General features: G+C 38.4%; 1 protein-coding gene across 1 annotated transcript in view; it reads left to right on the forward strand.

Annotated features, from left to right (window-relative positions):
- PCDH15 (protocadherin related 15) overlaps positions 1-23,147 on the forward strand; it is a 1,685,023-nt gene that overhangs the window by 1,630,365 nt on the left and 31,511 nt on the right. The window contains exons 31-32 of the mRNA XM_034662367.1: positions 12,497-12,673; positions 21,930-22,148. Of these exons, the coding sequence (XP_034518258.1) occupies positions 12,497-12,673; positions 21,930-22,148 (396 nt within the window). The remainder of the gene's footprint in view (positions 1-12,496; positions 12,674-21,929; positions 22,149-23,147) is intronic.

The raw sequence follows: 23,147 nt of genomic DNA on the forward strand, positions 1-23,147 counted from the left end.
ATGATCCAATTTTTATCAGAATGAAATACAGACATTTCAATATACAACTCTTGAAAACAACATTTTCTATAATTGGCTTGTAATAGCTGCAAAATAGATTGAAGCCAGTCATAAAAATAAAATACTAACTCAACATAAAATGAAATCCTACTCTTTAATATTCAAGGTATAATTCATTATTCTTTGAAAAAAAAACATAAATATGATTTGGTTTTATTCAAAGCCTTGGTGATTCTTTATTTCTACACAAAGCAAAATCATCTGCATTTTTTTCTGAAATACTCAGTTGGGGGCTTTATTTTGGCAGAAAAGGAGAAGTAATCTCTTTTTGCAAGAACAAATACTTGAACGTACTGTGTGGTAAGAAGTCATGGTTCTTTACAAAATGGAAGCTAGCCCAGAATGCAATTAGACTTCTACAAAATAGTGTCCCAGTGTTGTTACTCATGCATATTGTGGTAGTATCTTTAAAGCTTAATTCCTTGAAATGTGGAAAAGTACAGGGATTTGAAGTCCAATTTGAATTTCATGTAGTATAGCAAAATTTTTGATTATCCCCAATATGTCAGTAGTGAGCTAACAGCATGGAACCATAGTTACCCAGAGGGGTGCTCTCCCCTCAGGTGTCCTATTTGTGAGGGTTACAATGTCCCATTGTGTATGAATTCTTAGTTGTTATTTGAAGGTATGCTATCAGAGCACAACATGAATGAATTATTTACACTAAGAATTAAACTTCTGTCAAAATGGCTCAAATTCACAGTACTTTCCTGTTTTGTTTCCTGAAATAGCTTTCAGATATATTAGGGTAAATTCTTATTTTTTCATTTCATGTCCTATGGATTTTCCAAATTCATATACAGTTGACCCTCGAACAACATAGGGCTCAAGCCCACGTATAACCTTTGACACACTAAAAACTCAACTACTGATCGTGCTGTTGACTGGAAATTTTACCAGTAACACAGCTGATTAACACATATTTTGTATGTTCTGTGGATTATTTACTATATTTTTATGATGATGTAAGTTAGAGAGGAGAAAAATGTTAGTAAGAAAATCATAGAGGACAAAAAGTATATTGAAGGTGCCATCCTGTAAAAATCCTACCTATCAGTGGGCCCTCACAGCTCAAACCGGTGGTGGTCGAGGATGAAGTGTATACTTCCCTACATGAAGAATTAACTAGAAACAAGGGACTTACCACCTCGAGTTTGCCTTTTCTGAAGATTCCGTTGTATAGTAATCCATTAAAGAATTATGTGTGCTGATGCCCTGCTTTGAATGAGTTTGTTTTATATTTTAATGGTCAGAATATGCATCATTCATTAATTAACAAATTTCAGAATCTTTATAGTCAAAATGATACTCGTTTCTGTGGGGAGAAATAAGAAGAACTGAGGGATACTAAATCGACTTTCTCAGTTAATATTTGCCATCTGGTACATGTAATAGAGAAAAATTTAAATATATAATTTTGCCACTCTCCCATTTTTCTCAGCAATATGCATTTACAAAAAAAATAGGCTTAGCTGTAACATTTACATGGTATATTTTGGAGAATCAGTATTTTTTCTCCTTTTATCTTTTTTTGCTTTTTTTTTTTTGTACTCAAACCTATGGAAACAATGAAACAAAGCCAAAACAAACAAAATACTTCCTGTAATTCCAAAGAGGATGTTTTACTTTTGCTTTTATTTTAAAATAATGTTTGACATATTTGAATTATAGCTGTTGTTCTCAAGAAGAGATGAGTAGACTCTTCCTTCACTCAAAGTGTATTTTAATGGAAGATCAATTAGAAATGCTATTTTTGAGTTTTAGAGCACATAGAGACATTCTTTCATTGCTTTTGTTTGCTCTGTGAGAAAAATATAAGCATTAAAAAAATCATATTGAAGGAAGTAGTCTGTTAAAAAAAATAGCAAGCCTTAAAAAGTAGATTTTGATTGAGGGTGGAAATCAGTTTAATTCATAAGACAATTATAATGAAGGTACCAGTATATTGGCTCTAATATTTTGATTTTAACTTATGATTTGTGATACATATATGTACATATCTCACTTATTAACTTATTACTTATTAGCATCACTTATTAACATAAATATTAAAGTTAATAAAAGAAAAGTCAATAAAAGAAGTTAATTTATACAGCTATATTCTGTCCTGTGATTTGAGGAAAGTGCTTATTCATAATCCAAAGGTAAAATCCATTCACAAAAACAGTAAAAAAAAAAAAAGAAAAAAAAAGGCATTTTCCAGCTTCCTCTTGTACTTATCTTTTCGTCAAAAAAAAATCTTTGGAAACACAATTGGGGAAATTGGAGAGAGAAGCAGAAAAAAGTAGAGTGTCATAATCTGTTTTACTTTTCCCAAGTATCATAGCATTCCATTCCGCTTATTTTTCAGAGCCTTTGCTTGCACCAAACAGAAAAGAACTAGAAAGCGAAGGTAGGGTGAAAGATCATTATGGATGGCTCCATTAAAGCATGAGTCACAGTTGCTTTATAAAGGTTTTTAAAATACATAGTGGGCATTTGTTCCTTTCAGAATTCTTCTATCATGTTCTTTTAAGTTTGATGGTGCAGAAATTTTGCCAAATAGAACAGCTTACTGTTTTTGTTTTTGTTTTTGTTTTTTAAGTAGTGTCTACACCCTGTGTGAAGCCCAGTGTGGGGCTTGAACTCATGACCCTGAGATCAAGACCTAAGCTGAGATCAAGAGTCAGACACTTTACCGACTGAGCCACCCAGGCGCCCCAAACAGCTTATTATTTTTTATAATCAGTCCCAACCTGTGGTATAAGGTAATAGACCATTCCCTTGTGCATCCACTCAGTTCAGACACCCGATCAGCAAGAGCCAGTTCCTCTCCTCTCGTAATTACATGTATGGTTCTTCTTTAAACTTTCTCCAATTTATGCCCAATTTACCTCTGTCTATGCTGCGGCTTTTTTAAACATGAGAAATAATTTCAACCACAAGTTTATATAAGAGAATTCGATTCGTATCAGCAGCAACATAAATGGTATTTTAGATACTTTCATTTATATTAAATTGTATTAGATGTTAAATGTAATTATTTTTAATGTTCCTCCTAGTCAAAGAGAATTTCAGGCAATTTTACAGTGATTCATACAATAAAACAAGGTAATCTACATTTAACATGAGTCATAAAAAGAAGCAAACAGAATAGAAAGAAATTAAACACGTCAAGAGTGAGACTATTTAACAGAGGCGATGGGACCAAGCCCTGCAGAGCTGCTTCAGGAGTCCGGAATGTGGGTTTCATCATGTTAGAGCCAAAGAGAAAGAAGCAAACCAATAAAAAAAAAAAAAAAANTTTTAATCTGTTGGGTTTTGTGCACTTAATCGGTGCTATCTAATTAACTTCTGCAGAGCAGTTTGAGGTGGGTCTGATTACTTTCCCCATTGTACGGATGAGTTCCCTACAGCTTTAAGAAGTACTAATTTCCACCAAGACACACAGAATGCAAGTGGTAGAGGTTTAATTTGAGTCTCTATCCAAGGACCAGCAGCAGGCTGGGTTCCTAACCACTTGCTCTTTGCATGGAGGAAAAGTGAATTAAAAATCCAACCCTGGGGCTCCTGAGTGGCTCAGTCGTTAAGCATCTGCCTTCGGCTCAGGGCGTGGTCCCTGCGTTCTGGGATCGATCCCCACATCAGGCTCCTCTGCTTGGAGCCTGCTTCTTCCTCTCCCATTCCCCCTGCTTGTGTTTCCCCTCTCGCTGGCTGTCTCTCTCTGTTAAATAAATAAATAAAATCTTAAAAAAAAATCCAACCCTTCCTTTTCTTGGGAGTGGGTTTCTCCCACACACAGAAACTTCCATCAAATAGTAATTTTAGGTTGGCTCCTTCACGCAAATGAGTAATTGAGAAAATGGCTGCTGTAATGATTTTAGTGTGAAAAACTAAAAGGTAAATCAGGGTAATTCAGCCATAAATAAATAAATACCTGCTTCAGCTGTAAAGCTATTTCTGTAAGGCTTTTTTTTAACGTAATTTTTTATAACGCAATGTCCAGTTGAAACTCATTGAAGAGGTACATACAGGTAACTGGATAAAGTGATGTTGTAAAATAAAATTTAGGGGCATCTACCAAAAAAACTTGGCTTGAGAATGAACTAGTTAAGTGACCCAGTTCTTCACTGGTGACTGTAGTTTATGATTTAAAGAAAAAAGCTATTTGCACATTTAAAAAATTCAGTTATATAGGCCTTTCAACATTTATTGCAAAATTTATTAATTCAACATTTATTGTAAAAAGCTACTTAAACTATTTCTAGTTTAAATTATAAACTAGTTAAAATTAATTAATGCAGTAACACGAGAGATGTTTTACACACATGTATTTTCATATAAGCTTATGTGTATAAGACATAAACATATTTTATGTAACTACACGCATATACGTACACCCATGTGTATTTATACGCATATAAAACGTATGTGTTATATTTAGAACCTGAGTTTTTGAAACTTTGTCTAGAGATGGCATAGTGACTTATTACTAAGTATTATGAGTACATTACAGGGGGCACCTGGGTAGCATAGTCGTTAAGCGTCTGCCTTCAGCTCAGGGCATGATCCCGGCATTCTGGGATCAAGTCCCACATCAGGCTTCTCCTCTGGGAGCCTGCTTCTTCCTCTGCCACTCCCCCTGCTTGTGTTCTCTCTCTCGCTGGCTGTCTCTCTCTCTGTCAAATAAATAAATAAAATCTTTTAAAAAAATGAGTACATTACAGATCTTTTAAACTAAAGTAGAATAATAAGCCCTAAATAAAAATTTAATTTTTGGTTAATGATTGCAATTGCTATACTAATTCATTTGCACTATATTTGCTTCTTAGAAGATCAAAGACCGTCCCTTGTTTTGAGAAAGTTTGTTATAATCAAATACTATTCTGCTATATGTTTGTTTACACTATTTGTATTTGAAATTAATATATTGCTCTCAAGAATTTAGATTCAGGGCAAATGTAAATGATTAGATTTTTCCAGAATACAAATTTTTCTCAAACTCTATAACGAGCAACTTGCAACTTTAAGCAGAAAGTAAAATATGTGGCCGGCGGATTTACAGAGTCTAGCAGGACCGATTAGACCCGGACTAGGAAAATCAGACAGATGTTGCTTCCATGAGAGAATTAGAAAAATGACTTGCGTTTTGGTACAGTGGGACCGTAAGAGCAAATATGTAAGAGCAAATATGCGTCTTACGAGGGCTAATGTGCAGGAAATGGGCTGAGGCTAACTTCAGTGGAGGGAGCTTTGCTGGAAGCTTTTGGGAGCTGACAGTGGCAACAAGAGGAGGGAACATGGGCTGGGGAATAGCCAAGAACAGGGACAGGTGCAGAGGCTGGGGAAGCAAGAACCGCAGGTGTGAATAGGTATGAGCTCGATTCCAGTCTGATGAGTGTGTAGCACCTCAGTGAGTGAGTTCCACACGTTTTACATTCCTGTGTCTTTGACTCAAGAACCAGACTCCAGAGAGAAGAGGGTCTGGTCTGCGTCACCTGCGGTCGTGTTGGGCGTGGGATGAGGCAGGACGGGAGCATGGATTCAAGTCAGTTGTGCGTATTGGGCACCAGGCTGATTCCTCCATTGAAATCAGGGTGTTTTGAGGGAGAGAAATAAATGCTTTTCAGACAAAAACCCAACACAGTCCACATGGGTCATGGGGGCATTAGTGCCTTTTTTGTCAATGTCTTCTTTTCACATATCTTATAAGGACCAAGTACAGTTCTTGTGTGGACAGCACAGTCCCAGGCATACACTTCCATTTGTCATGAGTAGATGGTGCTGGGGATGACCATTCATTACCACGGTCAGGGGTGGGGGGTTGATTAGGCCTTGCTCAAATATTTGTCATGTGGCAAAAACAAACTTTAGAGCTTGTACTTTTATATTTGGTTTGAACAGTTGTAAATTATAATTAAGCAGTGCTGATGAGAATTCATACGTCTTAAGTGAGAGAAAAGCAGCTAATGCAATTGGAAATTTGGGGCCTCATGGCTGTTTCACAGTGGGCATAGGGATCAAGGAAAGGGGAGAATGAAAAATCATTTGTTTCGTGTAGTTTGCTAAACATTCTTCGCGTATCACCTACTTGGCGGGTAATACACGCTCATTTAACAAGACGACACAGGAGTGTGAGAAAGTCTCCTTTAGCTGTGTACCTGTTCTGTGTGTCAAAGACAAACAAATCTGGATTTAGAAGAGGAACTTTACTTGTAAGGATTATTCTAGGGCCAGAGAGAGGAACTAAGGTACAAGGGAGAAGAACCGTTGTCATAGGGAAAACTGTCTGACCCAGAGGTCGACGGCACTCAAAGGTTAGGCAAAAAAAGCCTTTCTTTTACAGGGAGCAGTGAGCAAGGGTAGAAAGGAACATTGTGGGCAAGGGGGTGACAGGACAGTGGATCTAGCTCACAGAGTGTTTCACCCCAACATCCGCCATCCTGGGAGGGGCCTGTGGGCTTCTGTGCTGTCACGTGCCAAGGGTGGGTCAAAATCTAGAAACTTGAAGGAAGGAGAAAAACTTAACTAGTGTTTGGTTAACAAGAATTTTTGTTTGATTGATAGATCGGTTGGGACAAAACAGTTCTGCTAATCATAAATGAGGCAGAAAATGGGAATTTGGAGGATCTGTGCCTGGCATCCCCCATGGCTTAGAGAGGGATGGTTCTTTGCAATATGCCATTTCCCGGAACAGCTGGCTGGGGGCTTATAGCGCTTGGCCAGGAGCAAAGAGCTTGGGTCAAATCCAGCTCTGTATTGTTTGAACGGTAATCTTATATTTCCAGGAATATAATTAGTTAACATGCTTTACTATGTATTTCCTTGTTCAGTGTCCACGTAGTATTACTTCTTTAGAGATCCCAAAGAGTATGCACTTTATAACAGGTATTGAACCACTCAGCAGTGATGACATTATAAACTGTAGGCCCCATCCCCATCCTCATCTAAAACAGAGCCCGAGAGTTCTTTCTCTAAAATTTAATATTAGTACATCTCTAAAACATTTCTCCTATAAAGCCAATGGAAGGGGGAGGGCGGGTGACTGAATATCGTGGGAGAAAATCAGAGCACGATTAGTGTAAGCTTTTATTTGAAAATGCCAGGCATGGAAGTCTCTCAAGGACCTTGGGGAGGGAGGATAGAATGTTCTGTAGGGCTTTATGTTCTTGGGGCAAGCAGCCACTGCGTGAGTAGTCTGGGTAATCAAGAGGGGTGCAGGGAGCAGCTAAAGGCCCAGCTCCTGTCCAGGAGGCACACCTGTGCAGGCACAGTGGAAAATCCTCAGTCCTTCGGGGTCTTTCACAGAATATTGTAGTCAGTAAATACTTTTCTATTACTGTTTTTTATTTTTGCAGTCGAGAGCAATTTTCTACACATTATAGACCTAAAGTATCATCAAAGTGTATCATCAAGTAGGTGGTTATGCATAAATCCCCCTTTTCCTGAGAAGTCAGCGAGCTTTAATACCATGCTATATAATAGTGTGGCTATCCCATGGCCACTAGGATCACCTTTCCTCATATGCAAAATCCTGGACTTCATAAGGAAACAATTCAGAGGGCATGAGAAGATGCAGAGAAGGGATCTATGCTCTGAGTTCAATACAAAAAGCAACAGGAAGAAGCAGATGGAACTCTGAAAAAATGGAACCCTCTTTTGAGAGCCATCTGTGCCTAGGTAGACACTTCAAGGGAAATAATGAAGCATCAGAAATGGAACTCTGAGCTCTGGTCTTTCTTTTATGCTTTTCTTTAAACAAAGAAGAATCTATAAAAATTGACCTATTTCCAAATGAGCAACCACAAAAGGCCAGAGCTTAGCTAGGTCAACCAGATAATTACTGGAAGTATTTGTCCAGTTAAGCATTGCCTTTACTGATCTATTTTAAAAGATTCATGCCTCTTGCATATTTAACCAGGCATATTAATAATATATAGGTATTAATACTTGATTATGTGGTTCATAGATGGCTAATAATCAAGGATTGTGTTGTATCTTCTCTTCATCCAAATTATTGAGTAGACTAGGCATTTAATAAGTTCTTCATCTCCTTAAAGTCTTTACTAACTTGTTTGCCCGATTCTCCTATTGACCCCCATTGGAGCCTGTTCACAACATAGTGGCCAGTGGTGTTTCTTTTAAAGGTCTCTTCTATTACTTCCATGTTTAAACTCGAGCAGTGGTCCCGGTTTTCCTCAGAACAAAAGGTAATGCCCTTCCAGTCCTTACAGGCCCCTACGTGATCTGTCCCCAACTTCTCTGCTGCAGCCACATTTGTACACCTGGCTTTTCACATGGGCGGCGGGGGGCGGGGGGAGGCAGTGTGCAATTTTCTCCTCTTGGAAGGCTCCTGCCTGCAATGTCCACATTACTCATTGTCTCCTTCAGTCTGTTCACACAGCAACTTCTCAGTGGCACCTTTCCTAAACACTGCCATTTTATTATCTTATTTTAATTTTAATTTTTTTAAGATTTTTGTTTATTTGACAGCACAAGCCGGGGGTGGAGGGCTGGCAAAGGGAGAAGCAGGCTCCCTGCTGAGCAAGGAGCCTGGTGCAGGACTCGATCCTGGGACCCTGAGATCATGACCTGAGCCAAAGGCAGACACTTAACAGACTGAGCCACCTGGGTGCCCCACATTTTATTATTTTATTATCTTGTCTATCTTGCTCAGTTATAAAGCAAGTTCTGTGATGTGAGAGATTTTGGTTTTGTTCCAAGTGTATAGATATATTGGATATATTCCAAGTGTCAAGAACAGTGCCTGGTCCGTGGTATGCATTCAGTAAATATCTATGGAATGAATGAATGAAAATAAATAAGTGAATGAAAATTTCCCACTAACCACTTACCTGAGTTTTGCTATAAATTTATTAGACAACTACAATTCCAACTTAATCTTCTATATTTTTAAACTCTGAAAATTTATATAAAGATTTCTTTTTTCTTGGGGTGCCTGGGTGGCTCTGTTGGTTAAGCGTCTGCCTTCAGCTCAGGCCCTGATCTCAGGGCTGTGAGACTGAGCCCGGCATCCAGCTCTGTGCTTAGTGGGGAGTCTGCTTGAGATTCTCCAACTCCCTCTGCCCTCTGCCTCTCCCTGCTCTCAGATAAATAGATAAATATTTTTAAGAATATTTTTTTCTTAAGTTGGGGAGGAGGAAGTAGGGAGCTAAAGAGTTTTTAAAAGTATGACCGTATTGTTTTCTTATGCCCATTACAAGAAATTCAAGCAACATAATACAAAGAGGAATGGTTTTAGGAACTTTTTACAGCAAACCCAAAATCATACCACCTGGACCTACGTATTATTAACATTATATAAATGTCATTGCAGACATCTCCCTTGATATAATGAGAAATGCATGATACAGATATTACAGATAAGCAACAATGGAGGTCTCTCTGTGTCTCTGTATACATGTGGTCTGTATACTAGTAGTGTGCAAATAATTAGGCTGATAGGCTGGAGAGACATGTTTGTTCTTAATGAATTTACATGTAGTAAATTCTCAATGTCATTTGATTCCAAACTGTATGTATGAACTGGCTTGAGATATTAATAATCTAAAGCAAAACATAAATATAAAGGCAATTTAAACACTGTACTAATTTATATGAGTCAGTTCAAAGTAAGTGACTAAAAAAAATCATGAGCTCAGGAAACCTTTAGGAAGCAACAATGTACCCATGTACATTTGAAGATAGGGCTAAAGAGCCATTCTTTGAATAGCATATATTTATGTACATATGTAATATATTCATGTATGTAGGTAATAGAAACAGAGATGGCAGAAATGCTTAGGTAGATGGATATAGATGAGAAGTGGAAAGACAGATTTTTACAAAATGTGTTCTCTTTAAAAAGGTTTAAATTTAGTTTAACATATATTTATCAGAAAAGGTAAGGAAGGAGCTTAAGTTTGGACACTTTTTTCTTCATCATAAGAGATATTTCATTCCCAAAGATCTCCAAAGTTTTAAGAGGAAAGAATTCAGGGAGAAGACATTGTGACATGTTTTAAATGATATAACGCATTTTTAGACTTCATTGGTGTATTAGTCCCTGATGGGATAAAGGAATTAGTACAGTTATATTTCATTGCACATTCAAATTTTCAGTCACACATGATTCTGCAGTATTCCCCCGAAATATAGGAAAGGACACAAGCTCAACAGACAAGTTTCTTCATTGTAGGAAGACATAGTTTATGCAAAAATAAGTGATTTCCCTGGAACATACTTAATCGATGTGTTCATGCCCTGCAGCAGTTAGAAATTGTTAAAGGGCAGTACTGGGACGGAAGGCCACCTTCTGCCGCATATTTAATAATGTCCTCATATCTGGATTTGATTTGTGAACTAATATTACTAGTGAGAAACATGCTTTCTTAACAGTCTACAAATTCATTAAATGTCTTAAATGAATTAGAGGCATGGGAGAAGTTTATTAATGCAAACTTTTAAGCCAAGTTAATAATAAGCATAATCATATTTTATGGAATAGTGACTATGTGCTCCAAACCGCACAGAGATTTGACTGTAAGTGTCCGTGCAGTTAATGCACACAATCATCCCACGTGGCCGCTGATTCCCTCATTTTGTGGTTAAGGAGTCTGAGCCCTTGATGGCTTCTTACTGGTCTAAGTGTTTGCAGTTTGTAAAGAAAGGAGCTGAAAACTGAACCCAAACGTCCGAGCTCTTTACTCTGATGTTCTTCCCATTCACACCTGTACCAACTGTCAAGAGTATAATGTTGTTGAACCCAGGGCCAGCCTGCCTTTCTCCTCTCCCTCTCCCTCTCCTCTCCTCTCCCCCCTTCCCTTCCCCTCCTCTCCCCTCCCCTCTTTCTCTTTCTTTTCTTTCTTTCTCTCTCCTTGCTCCTTCCCTCTTTCCTTCTCTCTCTCCCTCTTTCTTTCTCTCTCCCTTTCTTCTTAGGGAGCATAAGTGTCTCAGGAAAAGAATCCTAGAACACAGGCTAACACTGTTCCACAGTCGTTGTCTCCTCGTGCAGCCATTCTCTTCAGGTTCTGGGGAGAACACATTCTTCTTTTCTTTATTCCTCAGCAAGGATCTCATCAGAAGAGATACTGTCAGGCAGACAGACCCGTGGGTATGAGCTGGTGAGAAAAGGACGAGAATGAATAGTACTTTAATAAGAGGGACTTTGACTATGCTGCTTCCTACACATTTAAAAGCAAACAGATACAATTAAAAAGGAAATAAAAGCAACAGACAAAGCACTTCGCTGCCGTGGGTTTCGTCCCCTGGTGTGGGCACCATACACCTGGGCTCAGTGGGGCTGCCATGTCTCTCAGGCTCAGCATCAGTGCTGCTCCTCGGACAAGGGCAAACCAAACACACACCAGACCCTTAAGGCAACATTTTTTCTAATAGAGCAGAAAGCAGATCACTTTTGGCATCTGAAGTAAAAGCTGTTTCCTGACGTATTAAAGGACTTTAGATTATATTGCTTCTCCTGCCCCCGCCCCCTTGGAAAGGGCCTCACAACAGGGACTCCAAATGGAGCATTGCATCTATAGGTAAATTTAAAAACACTTGCTGTGTCTACTTGTTAAAATCAATTCATTTACATTTGAATGTCTATAAATAATAGCATACATTCTGATGTTAATCTATGGGGATTAATAATGTAAAGTTTTTAATAAGGAAAGGACATTAAGGAAATTGTCATTTGTGGCGATACAGACCACAGACACTTATATGGCGATAACTTGTGCTTTCCATTAAAATCAAATTATGCAATTAGAAAAAAAAATGTATTTTCCAGAAATTACCTATAGGTTAACATTACTTCCGCCTTTTCTATTGAATATTGTTGATTCTAGACCAAATGATAGATCTTATCGTTGTTTGTATTCACCTGAATAGCCTCTGAGATTTGCATGCAGTATTTTTCTTAACCTGGTAAACCTGCCATTGCAAAACCACTCTACCTCCTCTCATTGCTCTGATGCTCTGAGTCTTTACACCCTGAGCGAAACAGGTATCCTGGTCTTGGACCTTGGTCCACAGCTATGCGCCACGTATCACAGAATCTGGTGGAGCGTACAAGTTATAACACCAACCATGTGAATTCGAGAGTTCTAAGACCCCCTGCCTCCTACAAACCATAGACGGTTTATTTGTACAACATAGTTGGCCAATTCCCATGAGACACGTAAAGCTCAAATGGTATCTTAAATTCCAAAAGCGTAGACTTAAAGAGGACATGGTTGATGACCTCTTTCTACCTTACTTCGTTTCTAGCATCATTGGGAGTTAAATGCTGAAAAAACACAGAGAATTTTTTTCAAGTGTTTATATTCAGTAAACATTAGCAAAAACCAGGCTGTCATCATTTTTCATTAACTAAATGTCATTGCAAGTTGAGAGTGATATTTTCCCCCCAGAAAGCCTGTCAGAATGTCGTGTTTGTACTGTGTTTCAACTACAGGATTTTGGATCGCTATGTCCAGGAGCAAATTCCCGGTGCAAAGGTGGTGGTGGAGTCCATTGGTGCTCGCAGGCACGGGGACGCCTTTTCTCTAGAAGATTACACCAAGTGCGACCTGACTGTGTACGCGATCGACCCGCAAACCAACAGAGCCATCGACAGAAATGAGCTTTTTAAGTAAGTCTTTTTACTGTCTGTATCCGTGGTCACAGTATCACCTACGGATTATCCTGACTTAAGGCTGTAAGTACTGAAAGTTTAAAACCCACCAGTTCCTTGTTGAAAGTGAAGTGTAAGCAAAGAAACCAGAGACGGTATCTAGGGTCCTCGTGCCTCGATGTTTTCAGGGCCAGGGGTGGGGGAGCGTGACTTTGGAGGTTAGAAGTTTCCATTAGGAGCAAGGGGCAGCTCCCAGAGATGACCTCAGGCCAGCTTCGCTCCTGCTTCCATGCCCCTGTGTCAGAAGGGGGAGAGCACAGATGCCTTCAAGTATCAGTTTGCCTGAGACAGTGTCAGTAGGCATGTTTTAAGAATAAATCTAGCTTTCCTCAAGGCTGAATCAGCAAAAATTAGTATCTTTTTTATTTTTTTTTCCCCCTTGACTGGGGTGTGGGGGGCAAAGGGGATAACCCTTTCCACCTAAGTCCATACTTTCCATCTATTTATTTCATCTTGGTGAATTTGAATATTTTGAGTTACAAATTCTAAAAATAAAGAAAATGTGAATTCTAAGCAAAACGCAGCTATGCATTCTCCCCCCGGAAATTATTTCCAACAGCTTACTTTGTTGTTGTTAGTTTCACCTTTGCTCTAGTGCCACCTAGTGTCCACCAGACTCTTGGAATGCAAATCTCATTTAAATTGAAATACATTTTTACTTAAACAATATACAATACATAGTCGTATGTATATATCCTATTTATCAGTATTTGTGTGTGTATATATATATATGTACCCAGATCCATAATTTCAGATTCTAGTTTTCCTTTGTCTGTATATACTGAAGAGCACTCAATAAATATATGCATATACTAATTTACATATATTCCCTATGTGGCTACTTATATGTACTTAGCAAATATCTATCTACCCGTTTATTTATTAAAACCCATACATTCTGAATTGAGTCTGTTCTGAAGGTAAATCTTTTCTTCAACAAAATTTCACTGCTGCTATTTTAGCAACAGTGAAATAGCGATTTAATAGCAACTTAATTATAAAAGAGCCACAGTTATTAAGTATGTTATTCATCAGCTTAAATTTAATAGCTATTTAGCACAGGCAAGATGGTATGTTAATCATGGTGGGAAAGTAGAGATGATTGAGTGGTGGCTTCCTCTCAAGGTCTAGAACCAACTTCCAGATGAAGAAGCATGCTAGATCTACCAAGCCAATTTTTGCATATTGTATTAATTTTAAAATTCATTTAGAAATATACTTTAAAATTACATATATTCTAGTAATTGTTATTATTAACATTTGTTCAAACCCATCTGCATTCTGTGTTTTTACAGACATTGGTTTTATTTTTAAATATGATGGTAGATTGTTTGAACTTAGGGTGTTTTCTCTAACCATAAAAACATCTGTTTTCTTTAGGCTGTTAGCCTAGCTTTACAGACTAAAGTAATGATGGGGGCGCCTGGGTGGCACAGCGGTTAAGCATCTGCCTTCGGCTCAGGGCGTGATCCCGGCATTATGGGATCGAGCCCCACATCAGGCTCCTCTCCTATGAGCCTGCTTCTTCCTCTCCCCTTGCTTGTGTTCCCTCTCTCGCTGGCTGTCTCTATCTCTGTCGAATAAATAAACAAAATTGTTAAAAACAAAGCAAAACAAAAAGAGTAAAGTAATGATGATCATAATGTGAATTGCACATGTAAAAAATTTTAGAGGTAAACAGTTTGGAAACTGAAGCCAAGTGGGTTTCAGCTGACACTAGGAAGTAGAAACAACCTTCACTCTAAATAAGCTTTCCCAAACCTAGATTATATTGTAGAGACTAAAGATAGAAATTCAGTTGAGGGGCGCCTGGGTGGCACAGCGGTTAAGCGTCCGCCTTCGGCTCAGGGCGTGATCCCGGCGTTCCGGGATCGAGCCCCACGTCAGGCTCCTCTGCTGAGAGCCTGCTTCTTCCTCTCCCACTCCCCCTGCTTGTGTTCCCTCTCTCACTGACTGTCTCTATCTCTGTCAAATAAATCAATANTTATATTGTAGAGACTAAAGATAGAAATTCAGTTGAATAACTATTATAACCAGGAAAGGGAAAAATCGAGAATAATTCTAAATCAGAATTCTCTATCTTAAAGAGAGGATGGAATGGCTGTTAAGTATTAAAGTTTTCCCTTAGCAGCTTCAGCTAGTAACCGAGAGACACGATAATAATACAAGTCTAATATATTATTAATTATTAATATAATAACCTAAATCCCAGAATTGTTCCTTAAAACATTTTGTAATGAAATTACGTAGATATATTTCATAATCCAAGGCTCATAATACACTGGTATTATTTTCTATCCTGTAGTTAAGAGAGCTATTGAAATTTAGTTTTTAACACTGAACAAATATACTAGAACATTAAGATTATCACCTAACACCCAGAACAATGGAAATAGAATTGCTCTTTCACCTTACCCTGATCCTAAAATCTAAGCTTTGGAGGATGTTGGAATTCTCGGGTCAAAGAATTAGAAACAAACAAAAAAGGTATTTCCTCAGAGAAATTCACTTTGATTTTTCAAAATTGATTTAATTGTATCAAAACTTTTCTTTAAAGCTTATAAAAACATCGAGAAGATCGGAATTGCTATAATGACATGTTAATTACTTACTTTGTTTTACCAGGTGATGAATATTTTGATCTTAATTTTGGTTATCTGAATTACTTAGATTTTTTGCAGTACACATATATTCCTTTTATCCTGCTTTTATTCTTGCTGTGGTTCTTGGACCTTCTTGAATCTGCATTTTTTGTTTTGGTTTTTATGTTGTTTCAATTTCTAGAATATTCTTTTTTTTTTTTTTTTAAAGATTTTTTATTTATTTATTAGACAGAGATAGAGACAGCCAGCGAGAGAGGGAACACAAGCAGGGGGAGTGGGANTCATTTTTTGTTTTGGTTTTTATGTTGTTTCAATTTCTAGAATATTCTTAGACATTATCTTTCCAAGTGTTTCTTAGAACCTAGATTCTCTTCTCATTCTGGGACTTCAATTAAAATTTATTTTTCTCCAAGTTTTGGAGGCTCTCTGTTCTTGTCTTCCTTCTCTTCTCCTTGCCCTCTCTTCTCTTTGTGCTTTACTTTAGATAATTGCAGTTGCCTTGTTTTCAAGTTCCCAGATTCATCTGTTAAGCTGTTGATGTGCTCATTAAAGGAATTCTTCAACTTTGTATCGTTAAAAAAAAAAAAGTCTTCCATGTCCATTTGGTTCTTTCTTAGAGTTTCTACCACTTTATTGAACTTCCCATCACTTCAAGCATGTTGTTTGCTTTCTGCTAGATTCTGTAAAGTGCTAAGCAGAGGTGTATCAAAGTCCTTCTGATGTCCCAGCATCTGGGCTGTGTCTGGTCTGGTCCCACTGCTGGGTCTCTCCACAGGCCCTGGAGCTTCTCTGCATTCTCTTACCCTCCCATCGGGGCTGAGTGCCCTAGCTCACTGCTTGGCTCTCCTCTCACGGTGGAGATGCAGCACGGCGGCTCCGTGGCTCTCTGTTCTCTTTGTCTAGCCTGCGTGCCTCAGACTTGGGCTGAGGCTCTCTCGGCTTTTCTCCTCCTCCTTCCCATGGCAGCTGTACCCTACACCATATTTGTGGTGTGTCTTGGGTGTCAGGGAGTTCCCTGCCCCTCCCAACCAGTAGTAGACCTCTACTCTGTACAGGGTCTTCAACCCAAGAGAACTCCTGTTCCTCCTTCACATGGAATGGATTTTTGCTTATGCCTCTTCCCCAGAAGCAGTAGACTTAGCCTGACCCCTAAGGATTGGGATGCTTCCTCCCCTCTTTCTGTGGTGTAAGGCTCTTGCTTTGTGGGAGATACAGGTCCATAGAATTGCAGGGTGCCCCAGCCTTAGATGCTGGCTCCCTATAACCTTGCACTAGAAAGGGATTTCTCTCCCGTCACCAGCCTTGTCCCTTGTTTATTTTATGAGGGTCCTTGGAAAACAGTTTGCAAGTGAATACAACGCCAGCCCCCACTTGTGTTCATGGGTCTCTTATGCCCACTTTATATGTTGGTACATACTGAGGTTCTAAAAATTTATTAAACTTTTAGTTCATTTGTGGGATGCCTGGGTGGCTCAGTCAGTTGAGCATCTGCCTTTGGCTTAGGTCATGATCTCAGGGTCCTGGGATCCAGCCCGGAGTCTGGCTCTGCACTCAGCAGGGAGTCTGCTTCTCGCTCTGCTTCTGTTCTCTCTCTCTCTCAAATGAATAAATAAAATCTTTAAAACATTTTAGCTCATTTCTTTTATTTGCTTTTTTGGCAGCCACCTTTTCCTTGTTTTGTGAAAGGTGAACCAACGTATGGTCTCATCTCCCTGTGGAGGAAACTGTCACTCTTTGGAATTTGGAATTTTGCTTGCAAAAAAGTTATGATTTTCGTATTATCTCTTTTTTGTCATTAGGGTGGGAGCCACGGGGTATATGGCTTTCTGCACCCTTAACAGAAACAGATTATATTACTTTAAAATAGAACTTAACTAAATATTTGTTTAAAACAAAATTTTAGCTCATGCACCTTTTTATACATCCATCCTGTTTAACATTGTCCAGATGGTAAATGAGAAACGGAGAAGGTAGGAAAGGCCTGTATATTCTACAAACTGCATTTACAATATAGTGTATAATAACACATTTATACTTTAAAATAGAATCTTACTACCAAGTATTTATGAAGCATCTTTCAAATTCCCAAGATCGGGGGAAAAAGCCCATAAAAATAAAGAATAGCGAAAATTTAAATAATGGAAAACTAATTATTAGACTCTAGTTTACTAGGGGTAGAGTATGATGTATATATTAAGGAATATAAATTAGCCTATAATTTAGAACTGCATAAAGGAAATAGTGATCTACCCATGGTTTGCTTTATTAAGCAAAACGACCTTATCCAAGTGGAATGGATGTGGGCAGATGTGTTAACCATAGCTCCCTCTGTATACCTGTTTGAAACCCAGAAACGGTATTTATCAGGGAAAGAGACAGCTGCCCCTCTACCATCTGGTTCAGGTCTTTGTGAAGTACAGACTGCATACTCCTGCTCACCCTCCCCTTTATCTCTACATTCATATGTGCATTGCAATAGCATAACCCTCAAGGTAAAATGCAGCATCCACCGGTGCTTGCACACCGTACTTTGACAGTCGGGTCCCTTACAAGTAAACAGAGGCAGGAGTGCGTGTTTGCATGTGCTCCATCAGCAGAGTGAATTAGAAGACAAGGAACTGACTTAGGATTTTATGTCATCTCAGTGATGTGGGAGAGCGAGGTTCTTGCTTCATGGAGTCAAAGAAGGAATCTCGTGAACAAAGAATGAGTAAAGCGATAGAAGTTTATTAAGCAAGGAAACAGAAAAAGCTCTCAGGAGTGAGAGGGATCCCAACAGGGTTGCCACTGAGGGCTTTTAGGGATGGTCTTTTATAGAAAGCTAACCAGGGAACTTAAATCCTTTTAACATCTCTATCGATATCACCATAGAGCAAAAACTAGTGATAACACCTTCCATGGCTTACTTCCTTTTTAGGCTCTGGTAATTTTCTTGGTCACAAGTAGCTGTTACAACGAAACCCCACCTCTGACACCTAGCGCAGGCCGGTCTGGTTTGTTGCCTTATCTCTGGTTTCCTTTCATCTCCCACCATTTTGAATTTTGTGAGCCTGACCCTCTTGGCCCCCTTCCTATATCTCCTTCCCTAGCTTCACCTGTCCCTTACTCATCACGAAAACAGAGCAGATCTGACAGATAGATCTCCTTCCTAAGATAAGTAAGCATGGGGCAAAATGGGATCAGTAATAAATACTGAAAAACAAAGTAAAAGAAATCACATCCTGATGACTCAGAGGTAGAATTTATCTCTGGAAACATTCTCCAGAAACTACTAGAAGGAAGTTAAACACTTTCAGTAGAAAGCAAGACCGTATGGGACAGTGAAATGGTATGTGTGTTTGAGGAGCCCTGAATACTTCCGTTTCTGGTGAAACAACACCACCAGTGCCCCTCCTCCACGGTGCTGGTGGTGGGCGTCTACACTGCCTTCCCCGCTGGACGCCAACCCTATCTGCTCACTGCCTAGGTGTGGGTCAGCACACACTCCCAGGGAGGCCAATTAGAGTGTTTCTTCAAGGACTGACATGGAAACTAGCTTTGTCTCCAAATCAGAAAAAGTGTAAAACAAAACCCTGAAGGTTTGGGGGCTACTTTTTTCCACCTTGGGGTGGAAAATCTCCAAATTTGCCTGAAATGAGAAAAAACCTGAAGAAGAAATTGGCCGCATGAAGTATATACATAAGAAGTTCAGAGGCATTAAGAAAAAGGGGGGGAAAGATACGCATTTTAAGAGGTCAAAATATATTTAGAGGACAATGAAGATACAATCTGACCATTGTAGGCATNATAAGAGATCAAAATATATTTAGAGGGCAATGAAGATACAATCTGACCATTGTAGGCATCTCTGAGGTAAAAACACTGTAGTGTAGTGATCCCAGAAACATAAACTAAAAATATAATGAAAAGATGCCATTACTTTCCCAGCCAAATCAATGAAAATGTCATCATGTGTCATTGAAAAGTATCTGAATGTATTTTCATGCCATTGAAGCACAAATAAAAGTGACTCAATTATAAAGAAACAAAAAATTAGATAAGCCTTAGAGGCCCCATATGTACGATAAGATGCCAAAAGACAATGAGAATCGGATCCACAATTTTTTAAGGAAAAATCTTATGGAATTTGCACTTAGGCAAAACTGTTTTGCATGTAGAAAGCAAAAAGAAGGATATTCCAGATTAGGTGTGGGTTTAGAAGCAATTGACTATTCCAGGAAACAATGAGGACGTTTACCTACATTGAGAAATAAACCAAAGTAAATATCAAAATAATGGAGCTCTTCTACTGTAAAAAGACTAACAAATCTTCCGTCAGGTGATGGGATGTGAAATGCAAGAATCCTGTAGAAGTGGGTCCATCTAGTGGATTCCGCAGGATACGGGTGAAGTCCTCACCCAAACTAAGGATTCTTCCCACTCTCTAATAGTGTTTTCTTGCAGAAGAACTCTTAATCTCTACGTTATTTGGAACTTCTTAACTTTTCTGATAAAGAATTCAAACAAAATGTGGTACCATTCTGTTCTAGCACTTGGAACCATGGTTAAATCTTTATTATATTTTTTAACATGTCTAAAAATGACCTAGGAAAATTGCTATAAAACTATATTTTGTATCTACAAAAGCAAATTTGTAAAAAAAAAAAATACTCAACAAAAATCCTAACTGCCTTACATTATCATATGAAAACTTGAGTAAAAACATGTACACCTTTCAAACTAAAATTGAGTTATCTAAGCCATTGGGTTTCTTAAATGGCAAGTCTAATAAACTACCCAGTGGAATTCGTATCCGATGTGAGTTATCTGTTTTTTCCATAAGGAAGCTATGAACTCTGTACAGTACATATAATGTCAGCAGGATCACTCAGAAAATTAAAATTGTCAAAAGGGATAAAGCAGATGTAAGGTGGACAAGCATGGTGCTCTTTGTTATCATGGGCTGGTGAAATTTGGGCCATTTAAATTTTTCTTCCCCATGGGATGCCTGGGTGGCTCAGTCGTTAAGCGTCTGGCTTCGGCTCAGGGTGTGATCCCAGGGTCCTGCGATCGAGTCCCACATCGGGCTCCCTGCTCCGCTGGGAGCCTGCTTCTTCCTCTCCCACTCCCCCTGCTTGTGTTCCCTCTCTCGCTGGCTGTCTCTCTGTCAANTACAAAAATAAAATTTTTCCCCATTTCTTGTGTTTTCTGCATTTTCAACGTAAGTGTAGTGGTTTCTATTATGCAATATGTTTCTAAAATAATAGTTTTCACTTCATATATGCTGTTTAATTACGAGAATAAAAATATTAAGAGAGATTCAATTNTAAATACAAAAATAAAAATTTTCCCCATTTCTTGTGTTTTCTGCATTTTCAACATAAGTGTAGTGGTTTCTATTATGCAATATGTCTCTAAAATAATAGTTTTCACTTCATATATGCTGTTTAATTACGAGAATAAAAATATTAAGAGAGATTCAATTGGGATATATCAAAATGTGAGCAGCTTCTGCTTTGGGGGCCTATGAGTACTTTTGCTTTTTGGACAGTTTGTGCTTTCCAGTTTTCTATAGTAAGATATTTGATTTTTATAGATGAACATCTTTAAAAATTGAAAAATAAAAACACCTAAGACATGATGTGGCTTTGTGATATTAAGGACACATCTGTTACATCAGTACTGTAGGATTTGTAATGTTCCCAAGGAATTTTGAAAAAAACTATTACCTGCTAATTACAACATAACATTTCACATGTAACAAAATCATTCAGTCCAATAAAATTATGTAATAATTATTCCTCGATTATCACTCGTACCCCAATGTGATGCCCATAGTAGAAACTGCATTATTTAGAGGAAGAATTTGCAAGAACCGTTGTCTTAAATTGGCTAATTTCTGTCATCCTGACTGGTTTCCTATCTGCATCATTCATATAGTCTTCCCTATCTAGGCAGGAAACACCTTTTAATTTGTTCACCTCTTCCCCATACAATGTTATTTTGGTTGGGATTTGAGAGTGTCGACATATAAAACAAATGTAGATTTCGGAGCCTGAAGGCTTGGGTTGGTGTCTCGGACTTGTGGCCCTAACTGTGTAGCTTTCTGGCCTGCAATAAATTAGCATTATAATGTTCTGTTCTACAGGATTTTTCTGAGGACCCAAGCAGACAAAATGCAGGATACAATTTTAAACTTTCCTATATGTAATTTAGAATATTTATTCACCTGAATAACTTAATAATGTAAATAATTTCACCAGAGTGATACTAAGTTCAGTGATGTTGGTAATTATTTTTCCCAATCTGTGAGTATATTAGTGAGGGTCATTGTTAGTAATATCTGTGATATGTGTATATAGGTGGTATTGCTCTTCTTCATTGCTCTTTTTATATATTTTTTTATTCATGAGATAGACTCAACTTGTGTTTCAATTAAAGAAAATATCACAAATTTATTTTTTAAATATTAATATTTAATAAAATAGTACCAAGATATTACAAAATTTTCTTTAAAATATTTTTAATATTTTACAAAAATGCTTTTAAAGAAAATATGAAAAGTACAAAATTCTGTTAAAGAATTTTTTTCTGTTAACATCATTGATTTTACTATTTATCTAACAATAAAGATTTTTGGATGGCAAACTGCTTGATATCAATAAAGACTTCCAGCCGCATTACGGGGAAGGAGGACGCATTTTGGAGATCCGGACCCCAGAGGCAGTGACCAGCATTAAAAAGCGAGGAGAAAGTCTGGGCTACACGGAAGGGGCCTTGCTGGCCCTCGCCTTCATCATTATCCTGTGCTGTATTCCCGCCATCTTGGTGGTTCTGGTCAGCTACAGACAGTAAGTATTCCTCGACCGAAACATGGCATCATCGAAAAACCACCCCTGGTGACATGGCTTTGGAGTCCCCAAACAGGAATGGAGCAAACATTTCGGGGATTGCTGTATCCTTCTTGCACTCAGTGGCCTTCCTTAAAGGAAGGGAAAACAAAACAAACTTCCAACATTTCCCACAGAATACTCAATGTTCCTGTGCTCCTAATATGTTCCCCTCCGATAGGACTGTCAGGTTAGCTCCTGTGGCTGTGTTCGAACTCTTGCTGAGGTTCCGAGCATGGGGAAGGAAGGCAGCAGGGATCCTAGGAAATGTCATAGGCAGTGGAATGACATATGCAGATATCCCTGGTCCTGAGGAAGGTCTACGACCTAACCACATGGTCAAGATAGCATTGTATCCAAGTTGTTAAATTTGCATCTGTGTAAATGACCACAGTGTTGGCAAAATTATTTAAAAATCATAGTATGCTGCATGTCATTTTCCATGGTGGTTCCTCCTTCCTGGGTAGCCCTGCGAGAACCCATATTGTAACATATGATACAATATTTTGGCTGTGCAGGCCTTCCATTTTCCTTGTTCCTATGGGCAAATACTTCCCTTGAAAATATCTATATTTTTCTTATTTAGGCCCTTCGAAGAAGTAAAATAATTATGGCTAACGCAGGCATCTGTATTCGAAGTCGTCTAGTAAACTATGCTTTATTTGATGCTAGGTGCTGGGAACCTTTGTGATAGAGGTCTAGGCATTTAAAATGTATCCGTATTGATAACGACTGGTGAAAACAGTTGTGGAATAGGTTAAGAGCAACGGCCTTAAGAGTACCACAAAATGCAAATAAATGACAGACAGGGATCGTAAGTCGTATCAATTAGTGACATACACAGAGGAAGAAATAATGGTAGAACTGCCCTTCATCATTTAAAATGCCTACGGGGAGGACTTGAATAGTACTTATATATTCTTAAATTGTTGTCTTTATTCTCTAACAATGAGAATTTTC

The sequence above is a fragment of the Ailuropoda melanoleuca genome, chromosome 6 (assembly GCF_002007445.2).
Source record: "Ailuropoda melanoleuca isolate Jingjing chromosome 6, ASM200744v2, whole genome shotgun sequence".
Lineage (NCBI taxonomy): Eukaryota > Metazoa > Chordata > Mammalia > Carnivora > Ursidae > Ailuropoda > Ailuropoda melanoleuca.